At 53.1% G+C, this 12,185-nt stretch overlaps 1 protein-coding gene across 1 annotated transcript; it reads right to left on the bottom strand.

The window, feature by feature from the left end:
• Window positions 1-8,231: 8,231 nt before the first annotated feature.
• BTG2 (BTG anti-proliferation factor 2) lies at window positions 8,232-11,977 on the bottom strand. The gene is made up of 2 exons (XM_036442146.2): window positions 11,707-11,977; window positions 8,232-10,605 (listed from the first exon to the last, which is right to left on the bottom strand). Exons 1-2 carry the CDS (start codon window positions 11,858-11,860, stop codon window positions 10,271-10,273), a joined length of 489 nt encoding a protein of 162 aa, XP_036298039.1. The 5' UTR covers window positions 11,861-11,977; the 3' UTR covers window positions 8,232-10,270.
• Window positions 11,978-12,185: the final 208 nt, after the last annotated feature.

Raw genomic sequence — 12,185 nt, 5'->3', positions numbered from 1 at the left:
GCCTCCCCCTTACCACCCCTTCCCTCACATCCCCCCACAGCAAAGGATCACCCCCCTCCAGCACCCGCCTTCGGAGCGCCACCAGAGAAAGCTCCCAGCAGGCCGTGCCTCTGCCCCTTCCTTCCTTCCAGGCCTCCTCACTCTCCCGGAGTCTGACCCTCTGTCAGCCATGCCCAGGCGTGAGGCAGAGCCCTCCCCCATGGCCTCAGCCTGTGTACATGAAAGCTCCGCTCACTTCCCAGCCTATGTGCCGAGATCTGTGTCCAGATCTGCCCACTCAGTTCATATTTCTGGTTGTTGTGGCTGTAGACTGGATGAAGCCTCCACCCAGGACCTGTTTGGTGTGTGTGTGTGTGTGTGTGTGTGTGTGTGTGAGTGTGTGTGAGTGTGTGTGTGTGTGTGTGTGTGTGAGTGTGTGTGTGTGAGTGTGTGTGAGTGTGAGTGTGTGTGAGTGTGAGTGTGTGTGAATGTGTGTGTGTATGTGTGTGAGTGTGCGTGTGTATATGTGTGTGAGTGTGTGTGTGAGTGTGCATGTGTATGTGTGTGTGAGTGTGTGTGTGAGTGTGTGTGTGCGTGTGAGTGTGCGTGTGTGTGTGAGTGTGAGTGTGTGTGTGTGAGTGTGTGTGTGAGTGTGTGTATATGTGTGAGAGAGTGTGTGTGTGTGTGAGTGTGAGTGTGTGTATGTGTGAGTGTGTGTGTGTGAGTGTGTGTGTATGTGTGTGAGTGTATGTGAGAGTGTGTGTGTATATGTGTGTGAGTGTGTGTATGTGTGTGAGTGTGTGTGAGTGTGTATGTATATGTGTGTGTATATGTGTGTGAGTGCGGTGTGTATATATGTGTGTGAGTGTGTGTATGTGTGTGAGTATGTGTGTGAGAGTGTGTGTGAGTGTGTGTATATGTTTGTGTGAGTGTGTGTGTATATGTGTGTGTGAGTGTGTGTGTGTGAGTGTGTGTGTGTGAGTGTGTGTGTGTGAATGTGTGTATGTGTGTGAGTATGTATGTGAGTGTGTGTGTATGTGTGTGTGAGTGTGTGTGTGTATCTGTGTGTGTGAGTGTGTGTGTGTGAGTGTGAGTGTGTGTATGTGTGTGAGTGTGAGAGTGTGTGTGTATGTGAGAGTGTGTGTGTATATGTGTGTGAGTGTGTGTATGTGTGTGAGTGTGTGAGTGTGTATGTATATGTGTGTGTATATGTGTGTGTGTATGTGTGTGAGTGTGTGTGAGTGTGTGTGTGAGTGTGTGTGTGAGAGTGTGTGTGTATGTGAGAGTGTGTGTGTATATGTGTGTATGTATATGTGTGTGTGTGCACTCGTGCGGGCTCTGCTCACAGGGCTCCCTCTCCACTTCTTAGCGACCCTGAAGAGGGCACTTTCCCTTTTAGGTCTGGCCCAGGAGGACTGAAGGGGACAGTGAGGAGAGGCCACTTGCCCTGCGGCCTGCCGTGGGAACTTCATGGTTTACTCAACCCTTATCTTTTCACTCAGCAGCTGGTGTGCTCAGACTGCCCTGGCCACGTCTCGGACAGCACAAACAAAGAACCAGGACCCATGTTCCTGGTACGGAGGCGCATGTGGTCACAGCTGGAGGGCGGATGCAAGTTTGCAAAGCCACCAGACGTCAACCAAAAGCAATACACAGAGATGTGCTGACTGTGTTTGTTATAAAAGTGTCATCAGGAATAAGCCATGTGTATGCACCATTAAGAAACTCAAGAAGAAATATGGGCAAGCCCTGGCTGCTGTGGCTCAATTAGGTGGGCCTTGTCCGGTACACCTAGGGGATGCTAGTTCGATTTCCAGCCAGGGTACATGTCTGGGTTGTGGGTTCGATATCTGGTGTGGGGAGTGCAGGAGGCAGCTAATTGATGTTTCACTCCCACACCCATGTTTCTCTCTCTCTCCCTCTCCCTTCCTCTCTCTAAAAATCAATAAAAATAGTTTTAAAAAGACATAGGTGATACAAGTATGAGCAAAAAGGCAATAAAGATGATGAGAGCACATGTATAAATGCTGAAAAGCCCTGAGGTGAAAGTGTTTGTAAAGAGAATAAGTGAAGTTATTCAGGGGCGGCATCCTGAGGAGGCCCCAACTGTGGAGACAGACACACGGAGGTTGTCAACCATGCCCACCGCCTCCCCCTGTGCTTTGCTCCCTCATCTGTGAGCCTGAGGTGACAATGCCTCTCAGGTGCTCTCTGCGGGAGAGTCTGTGTGTAAGGCAGCTGGCAGCGTGAGTGTTCAGCACACACAAGGTGCTCGTATCCTAGGGAAAAAAGTGTCCAATGACTTTTACAAGTTATTTTAGGCCATGCAAATGGGCAGAGTAGAGAAATTTGTAAATGCAGGCACAGCTACAGGGAAAGGTGGGCAGGAGAGAACGGAGGAGGTGAGGCTCCTGGCAGGTTCACTTGGGGTTGGAAACACTGGGAGAACCTTGCATTGCCATCCTAGGGACTCTGAGTGGCAGAGAAAGGCAGCAGCGAGGGAAAGCAGGATGGAAACGGAGGTGCGGGCAGTCCCGGGCTGCCCAGGCTGGTGGGGCAGGTGGAAGGCAGTTGTGGAGTTTGAAGAGGGGAAAGAGCAGGTCTGGGACTCTGTGCTGGAAATGGAAGCGGAATGGGGAGAGGTGAGTTAGCACAAGTGTCCATTGTGCAGATGGGGAAATGGCAGGAGCCCAGAGGCGGAGAGGGACTGGTCCCGGGTGTCCAAGACGTCCATTAGGAGCTATTGTCCGGCCTGAGGTGAGGCCCTCTACTACCCAACCCCTAACCCAGGCTATTCCCACCCCCCACCCCCGGGGGGCCTTCCAAATGGTCCGTGGGAAGGCCGGTGGCTGGGGACAGGATGGGTGCTCGGTGTCTGTGGAGTCTTTCCTGCCGCCTCTGTCAGAGGGCCTTGCTGGCTCAGGCCAGCCTCTCCTTGCCACTACCCTCTACACAAGCCTGCTTGGGAAGTTAATTGATAACTAAAGTTCTCGCACATTGTGGATGAAAGTGCCTCCGCCCCTCTCTAAGTCATATTTACATCTCAATAGCAGGTGCTTAAGAGCTTAGGAGCCTGCCAGGCTTAAAGGGTTGTTTTCTTAAGAAGGTACACTCCACATGTTGGCTCTTTTGAGCTGGGACTCCCCACAGGCAGATCCTGAATGGACCTGATTTTTCTTCTCCTCCCCCCCCCCCCCCCATCTAATCTAAATCCCTTTCATCTAACTTGCTTATTTTTTTTTTGGCAACTTTGACATTTGTTCAACAAATATTCACTAACGCTTATGAGGCCCCAGACACTGCTTGGCAAGGTCCTGGGCTCACGTTCTCGCTAAGAATTGAAGTCATAAGGACAAGGACAGAGGGAAGAACTGAGCATCATGGGAGCACATGTAGGAGCAAAGGCTCAGAGGCTGCAGTCCCGGGCACAGGGTAGTGGACATCAGCTGAGTGAGGGTGGGGAGAGCTGCCTCCCGCTGAATCCTTGCAGGGGAAGCCGAGGTCCCACGCGGGTCCTGAGTTCTATCAGGACCATGCTGGGTGCTCCTTCCTGAGACCGTGGCCATGGTGACAGCCTGCTGTGGATGTGCTGGGTGCAGAGCCTCCCTCCGGGTGCACATCTGGACTGGGAGGGAGACTCTCTGGGTGGTAGCCTGGATTCTCCTTCCTCACCAGCTGTGTGAGTTTGGACAAGCCGCTCAATTTTCCTGACTCAGAAATTAAAGGGTTGGATGAAATGATTTCCATTCCTTTCTTCAGCTTTTGATTCTAAATCATCTCCATTATCCCGGCAATCACTGGAGGGCACATTAGCATAGTAATTATCATCATTTTCAATTAGTGGAACTGAAGTTTTTAGGGGCCGGGAAGGGCAATGAGCACTCGTCTCCTCTTGTTTGCATCGAACTCCTGCCTGGAGAGGTTTCAGCTTCTAAGCAGCAGGGAGGCGGCTGCAAAGAGGTGAGGCGCTCGGGACTCTGGTGTGAGGCTGTCTGGAAGGTTCTCTCATCAGCTCTACCACCTACCTACTGGCTGTGCACCCTGGGCCACGTCACTGCACTAACCAGGCCCCCAGCTCTCCACTTGTGAGAATGGATTAGAGATACAGTCCAGCCTGGGCTGGTGTGGGTCAGTTGGTTGAGTATTGTCCCATGCACTAAGAGGTCGCTAGTCCCATTCCTGGTCAGGGCACAGGCCTGGTTGCTGGCTCCATCTAGGCAGCAGATTCATGTTTCTCTCTCATGGATGTTTCCAGCTCTCCCTCTCCCTTCCTTTCTCCGAAATCAATAAAAACATATATTTTTATAAAAAACAATCCATCTCACATTGTTGTCATGAGGATTAATTAGACTTAGTGCTTTTTACATTTAAGTTACTCAGTAAATGGGAACTGTAGTTTTAAGTAGAAGTTAAAACCTCATCTCTTCAAGGGGCTGCCAATTGGTCCTGAGATGAATAAGGATATTGGCATTCTGACAACTGGAAGGAAACCATTATTAAAGTAATAGTTCCTACTAGTGCCTCCAAAAATGGCTAGATTCAAAACCATCTAAGCAAGTCTGTGTCCTCTCCCATAGAAAAATGGCTTTCAATCCTTTGTTTTAAAAAATCTTTGTAGTCACAAAGCCCATCCTAGTATCATATGTAGCCTATAATAGGCACTAGAAGAACCTACTGAATGAATGAATAAACTCATGTCTGACTGCTATCATTCTTGCAGAAATGGCGGTGTCCTTGCCAGATAGCTCATCTTGGCCCACCGAGCAGCTTTGACCCACAGAGCAGCTTTGCTGGCTCCATGGTCCACTTGTGATTAATACCAAACTGGAATACATGCTCATTCAGACACAGAGTGGGCGGGAAAGGGATTTTCCACTAACAACTTTGCTTACCTCCATCCCGCCCACCTGTAGAATCACACCCACGTGCTCTCCCTTCCCAGAAGAGAGAGAGAAATGAGGACGTTGGAAAGGACATGGAAAGAAAGCAGAAATTGCCCTGACCTGTTTGGCTCAGTGGATGGAGCGTCAGCCTACAGACTCAAGAATCCCGGGTTCGATTTCGGTCAAGGGCATGTGCTTTGGTTGCAGGCACATACTCCAGTGGGGAGTGTGCAGGAGGCAGCTGATCAATGTTTCTCTCTTATTGATGTTTCTAGCTTTCTATCCCTCTCCTTTTCTCTCTGTGGAATATCAATAAAAAAAAAATTTTTTTTTTAAGAAAAAGAAAAGGACAAGCCAGACTTCTAGAGAGGTCTAGCGTTCTCTCCACATCACTTCTTTATAGAACTGACAAGAAAAATGTTTGCATCCAGTCTAGGAAGCTGCCAGGGCTTTAGATAACAATCTTATACAAGCGAGTGTACCCTAGAAGTGCAGCCGGCCCTCCCCCCAACTTTGATAGGAGCCTGGTGCTCTGGACCCATCAGCTCCAAGGCATTTTGTTCCCAGCTGCCACCTGGCTCTACCACTCCCCAGCTCCAGACCCATAGACAAGGGCAGGTCTCAATTGAACCCTTGTCCAGGAAACCCGATGGACTGCCCAGAGCACATCAGATAAGAGGGGTGTAGCTGGGCCGGTTGAAGCAAAGGTGACTTTATTTACCACCAGCAGCAGGGAGGGGCCATTTAAAGTTCAGTGAGCTCCAGGGGATAGGGGGTGGGCCAGGACGTCAATGGGTGAGACAGAGGCTGTGCTAAACCGGGAGAGCAAGCTCAAGCCTTGTCTGTACCCCCACCCCACTCCTTGGAGCTAGTCCACTGTCATTCTGGGAGACCAGTGATAACAATGATGATTTTTCAAGAGACACCTGAGATGTACTTTTAGTTGACATCTCCCTAAATTATAATGCTGTTAACTATGTTTTAAAAAGTGTTAAACAGCCTGTCTAGAGTGGCTCAGTGGTTCAGTATCAACCCATGAACCAGGAGGTCAAGGCTTGATTCTCTTTTGGGGCACATGCCCAGGTTATGGGCTCCATTCTCAGTAAGTGTGTGTGTGTGTGTGTGTGTGTGTGTGTGTGCAGGAGCAGCCGATGTTTCTCTCTCATCCATATTTCTGTTTCTCTACACCTCTCCCTTTCTCTCTCAAAAAATCAATAAAAGCATTTAAAAAAACAGGTTAAATGCTTTTTTTTTAAGTACATGCATTCATAGGCCCTCATTTACCTGTGATGCACTGGGACCACCCGGGTGTGGGGATATGGGGTTTACAACCCGCCCCCGAGCGCTTCCCCAAAGGAGGAAGAAGACTTTGCATCCAGCACATCAACAGCAGGCTGTCACCATGGCCACAGTCTCAGGAAGGAGCACCCAGCATGTTCCTGATAGGACCAAGGGCACGCAGTGGGACCTCGGCTTCCCCTGCAAGGATTCAGCTGGAGGCAGCTCTCTCCACCCTCATTCAACTGGTGTCCACTACCCTGTGCCCAGGACTGCAGCCTCTGGGCCTTTGCTCAAGGAATTCCCTGTCCTCCTTTCACCCACCCACTTTTTCCTGGTTAACTCGTCTCTCAAGATTCAGACCATCTCTCCCAGGCACATGTCCAGTGACATCTTTCCCTATCCCCTCCATGTGCCCCCAGGATGCTCAGTTCTTCCCTCTGTCCCTGTCCTTGCCAGGCTTTGCTGAGTGGGGAAGCCTGGAGGCCCGTGTTGCTTCCCAAAGGCTATACGTGATCAGATGTCAGGCTCACAGCAATGAGTCTCTTCCTCCTGGAGCTTGTTTGTTGCAGCCTCATAGACTGCCCCACCCAAACCTCCTTATCAGGAGCCAGTAAGGCTCTTAATCTGCAGCTCCCAGGGCCTTGTCTACACTCTCTGGGAGGTGCATTATCATCCAGAAACAGCTGACTAAGGAGCACAGGTCTCCCACGGCTCAGGCAGACTGCAACTGTTTACCAACTGGGGAAGCTGGGAGCAGAACTGACTACTGCTCAGTCCTCAACACAGCTGCCACCTGCAGCTCTGGAGGCAGTTCCGTCCACAGCCCCTGCACCCCAGCTGGCCAGGGGCACTCTCCACACCTCCTGAATTTGATCAGATCTAAAGCAAATAACACATTGCTTGATCACAGACCCTTTCACGAAAACTGAAGGACTGTTGGTCTGCTCAGAGCTAAGAGCAGCCCTGCCATCTTGCAGTCTCCGTGGCTTGGAGACAGGGGTTGGGAATGATGTCTCCTTAACTTCTAGACAAGCTCTCAGGAACTTCAGGTTTCCTACTAAATGAAACACCCATCCTGAGTGGGGCCTATTAGGAAACAAGATAGATGCTGACTTTGTACCAAACAAGAGCAGAGTGCTCTTGGATGGGAGAAAATTCAACCTTAACACTGGGTCCTTACATCCAAAAGAGTAGGTCCCTATACAGGAGTGTGTAAGACATTTGTATCAGGAGTTACAAATGAACCCGGGAACCTTCCTTTAAATCACATCTTGACACAAGTGGGTCCCAGTAACCAATTCTGTTTATGACACAGGTGAGCGGCCTTCCCTCATCCCCATATTCTGGCTCACCTACCCTTCCAGCCTATCATTGTCTCCAGGGCTCACCTTCTACCTAGCACACCTAGGTCACTACATGTTTCTTGATGAGGTCATGAAGGAGTGAAACAAGTGTGTGTGTGGGGGGGGGAGGGGGATCCCATAGTTCATGAGTCAACATGTTTAATTTTTAAAGACAGCACACCGATGGCCAAGAAAAACAAAACAAAAAACCAGCTCAGGTCAAAAATGCACTTGCGACCTCGGTAGCAACAACTGCAGTCCCACCATTCTGTCTAACTAGACAAGAACGGAGGGCAGCAGATGGTAGTTCCAGGGAGCTCAGGAGAGCCTGCACCAGGAATTTCTAACAATTCTGCCCCAACCTGGGAAGGGGTGAGGGGTTCCCTGCTCGCCACCCCTCTGTGAGAGGAGAGGCTGTGTCTAAGCACCTTTGATGTTTCCAGCGCCCAGAACTTTCTGACCATACACTCTTGCTGAATGGAAAGTGTACAGCTGAGGCCTAGCAAGGATACATCAGATGAATCCTCTCACATCTAGCATTTTCACAGAACATGCATCAGAGGGGGACAATATGGAGCTACTTTCTGGAGAAGAGGGGATGCTTGGAAATGCCCTCACCACACCACTTAAGATTTTCCTTTTATCCGACCACAAGGCTTTCTGAGTGCAACTGAAGACATAGGGGATCTAGATCCGAGACCCAAATTAGCGATGCAGGGATTTTACCTTCTCTACGCCACACAACTTCATCTGCTACAGTTTTATTAAAGTAACAAAACAGTGTACATTTGTCCATAAAGCTGTACATTCTTCCATATAAAAACACTATTATACAATGAGTAACCTTTGTCTTTTCTTTCAGAATAGCTTACAAATGCACTACTATTTATTTTCACCTATAATAGGAGAGACAGGCCTGCTCAACAGTCCAGCTCTGGGCATTTCGTTTTTAAAGTGAACGTCAGAAAGAAGAGAGAGATTAAGCATGAGACCACGAGGCTGCTTCTGAAAAGGCAGGACCTGTTTGTGACGTGCAACGGCAAAATCTTCATGGATTCACAGCTTTGTTTCAACCCACAGGCCCGAATGTAAGCTCCTGGGCCAGTGGGGCCCCAAGTCCCCTTTTAAAGCAATTAAGACTGGAATCAGGGTCTGGGGAAAAACAGCTTGGATCTGGAGAGTTGGAAAGGAGGAGGCAGAATAGGCAGGAATGGGTTGGGAGAGTGTTTGGTAAATAGCACCTCTGAGTCAGAATTGAGTAGTTAAGACACCCAGGCAAGGGGGTACAGGGGGGAGGAGATTCTGGGGTTGGGGCAGAAGATTCCTCACTAAGGGTTAATAGCGGGAGGGTAGCCAGGTTGACCAGATGGCCCAGCAATGTCCTTTTTTTTTAAGGTGATACAGGTTTGGGAAACTCAAGGCCTTCCGAGAACCCCTCATGGATGTCACTGAGAAACAGGTAGTTTTTTTTCCATTTTTCTCCAACCCCAAACAGTAAATATTGCACACGTCTACAGACAAATTTGGATTGCACTGAGAGAGACAGCAACCTCTCCCAGAGGCGCTCTGAGCACCAGGGAGAAAAAGCAATGGCCGATGTGTGGTGTTTAGTGTCAGCCCTACAAGAATGCCCAGTAATCCTCCAGAACCTGGGCTTTCCGGGGTCAGCCAAGGGGCACCTGCGAGCTGAGCAGCCAGCCAGTTCCGGGGACAGAGGGAGAGAGGCTCCCCTGCCCCCTGGAGCACCAGGAGGTCCTGAGGGCCAGTCCTCCACGTCCTCCTGGGACTGGGAGGCCATATTGCACAGTGACTGAGAAAACAGGATCGCTCCGTGGCCCAACCAGAGGGGAGAGGAGCGGGGAGAGTGGGAGAGGAGTGCTGTGCTTTTAGAAAGAAGGCAGTCATGAGGGACTTGGAGTTCCCTGTAGCTTTTGAGCCACCTCTCAAAGGGATCGTGGCAGCAGCATTAGCACTTTCTTATGGATCCAGAAAGAAGGGTTTTGTCAATACCCAGCGGACGCTCTTTGGGTCTTAAAAAGTCCATTGCAAATCACCCCCAAGCTCTTCAGCACACTCGCACACAGAGCAGCACATTGCAAAGCGGATTTGTGCAGATTTCTGCCACCCCAGCCCCCATCTCCTCCAGCCCTGCCTCACTCCCGTGAACCCCACAAAACACAAAAAGCTTTCGACTCCTGGCTGGGAAGCAACACTACCGACAGGCCCCTGAGGACAGAATTAGAAACAAGGGATGATTCCAAGAAAAGCTGTTTGGGATCACTCTCTGCCCAGGGTCTCATCAGAAAAACAAAAAGTGAAGATGAGGCAACGTGAGTTTAAGTCCAGGCTTGAACGGCCCTGAGGTCAGGGATGCAGGTGTCTGGATGGGGGAGAGGGCGAGGTCCCATCTCTCTCGTTCACAGCTGCTCAGCACGCTTGTTCCCTCTCACATCTTGGGGTGCCGGCCCAGCTTCTCCCACCTCCCCACCTTGGTCGGGCCCCCCTCCCATCGGCAGACACCGGCCTCCCCAGACTGAAGCCACCACAGTTCTCTCCAAAGGCACCTGGGGAGGCCGCTTCCAAGCAGCACCCTTTAAGGATTTTTTTTTTCTTAAAAAAAAAAAAAAAACATCTTTACGGTTTTTTTTTCCTCCCCTTTTCTTAAAAAAATAATATATATAAATAGCTCTTCATGTAAAACGCAGTTCCCCAGGTTGAGGTATGCCGTGGCCCGCTGTCCCCTCGCGGTGAGTACAGTGGAGTGCGGAGCGGGGGGCCGGGGAGCTAGCTGGAGACGGCCATCACGTAGTTCTTGGGGGGGCTGGTCCTGCCCAGCAGCATTTGGTTCTTGCAGGTGAGGAGCCCGTAAGAGGCCACCAGCGGGGCCTCCTCGTACAAGACGCAGATGGAGCCGTCCTCCCCGATGCGGTAGGACACCTCGTAGGGGTCCACCCACAGGGTGAGCTCGCGGGGCAGCAGCCGGTGCAGCTGGGGCTGGCTGAGTCCGATCTGGCTGGCCACCTTGCTGAGGATGGGGTCCATCTTGTGGTTGATGCGGATGCAGCGGTAGCCGGAGCCCTTGGAAGGCTTCTCGGGGAACCAGTGGTGTTTGTAGTGCTCTGTGGGGACAGGACAAAGGGGAGATCCCTTGGTTAGAGCGGCTGGGCCAGGGGTGCCATGCCTGCAAGGGGGGGGGGGGGGGGTGAAGGAGAGGAAGCGACCGGTGGTTTCAAGTCAACAAGGTGGTTTGCCATGACTTTCAGTTTCAAACCCAGGAAGACCAGCCTCGGTGGTTGGACCCTCAGCAAACTACTGCGCCTCCCAGCCCGGGCCCCAGAGGTTCCCTCTGCCTCCTTCGAAAGTCAGAGGATCCGACCACTGGCTGGCTCGGGAGTCCCATAGGGTTGCTTTACTGGAACATGATGTTCCCCAGCGAACGGGACCTGCCGAGCGTGGGCACGGATACCCCGGCCCGGGGGCTGAGACAGCGGGGGGACAGGCCGCTCCCCGGCCTGCCAGCAGCTGCTTATCCCCGGTCCACCTCCCCGGATCTCCAGCACCCGCCGATCACACACTCCCCGGGAGCCAATAACGTTCTACAAGGCTCGATCACCCCCCTGGTAGGTGGGGTGATCTCCGGGGACGGGAGAATAAATACAAAAGGAGCCCGATTCCAACTTGGAGCGAGTCAACAACTCGCCCCGAGCCGCGCGCGCACAGCCGGAAGCAGGGCGCTGGGACTGGGGCGGCTGAGAAGGCTCGAGTGCGCCTCCTCTCCCCAAGGCTCCTCCCTAAATGGTCCTCTCCCCTAGGGGAGCCTTCCCCCAAGAGTCCTCTCCCCAGGGGCTCCCTCCCTAAAGGGTCCTCTCCCCAGGGGCTCCCTCCCCGGCGGCCGGATGGGTCGCCGCAGAGTCCGGGGTGTCTCGGGGGGGTCCAGGGAGGGCGATCGGCCCGCCCTCGGACCAACCAGCAGGCACCCCTTTTTTCGGGCGGCGCCGGGGTCAGACTCGCACTCCAGGACTAAGATCAATCTGCGCTCGCTCCGTCCCCAAGGACCACCAGAGCGAGAGACGTGGCCCGGGGCACGGGAGCCTGTGGACCGCCCCGGGCTGGAGGGGAGCCGAGTCCCAAGCAGAGACTCCCCTGGCCGAGGAGGAGGAAGGGCGCCGGGCGGGGGGCTGAGCCCGGTGGCGGGGTGGCGGCCCGGACCCCGCGCTCACCTGCGAGCGCCTCCTGGAGCGCCCCGCTGAACACCTTGAGCCGCTGCTCGCTCACGCAGCCCCGCGTCCGCAGGAGCCCGGACAGGAAGCCCACGGCGGCGGCGATCTCGGGGAGCATGAGTGTCCTCTTCCCGGTCCGGCTGTTCTGGCTCATGTGCGCGGCTGGCTCCGGCGCGGCGGCGGCGGGGGGCTGAGAGGAGAGGGTTCGGGGGGTCCCGCAACTCCTGGGGTGCTCGCTCGTCCGCGGCGGGGGCTCTGCCCAGCGGCACCAGGAGGCGCCTTTTCATCCCCTGCGGAGGAGGCGGGGCAGCCACGGCCGCGCCCATTGGTCGCCGCCAGCGGATGGGGGCGGGGCAGGAGACGCCCGCCCCGCCCCCTTCGCTCTGAGGTCACTGCCCGCTGACGTCAGTGCTGGGAACCGGAGCTCCGCGCCCAGGCCCAGGCGCCGGAAGGGGATCTGGGAGGCCCGGAGGGCCTGG

This window comes from Pipistrellus kuhlii, unplaced genomic scaffold (genome assembly GCF_014108245.1).
Source record: "Pipistrellus kuhlii isolate mPipKuh1 unplaced genomic scaffold, mPipKuh1.p scaffold_m20_p_18, whole genome shotgun sequence".
In the NCBI taxonomy this organism is placed as follows: Eukaryota; Metazoa; Chordata; class Mammalia; order Chiroptera; family Vespertilionidae; genus Pipistrellus; species Pipistrellus kuhlii.
This window is presented reverse-complemented; position numbering and strand designations above follow the sequence as displayed.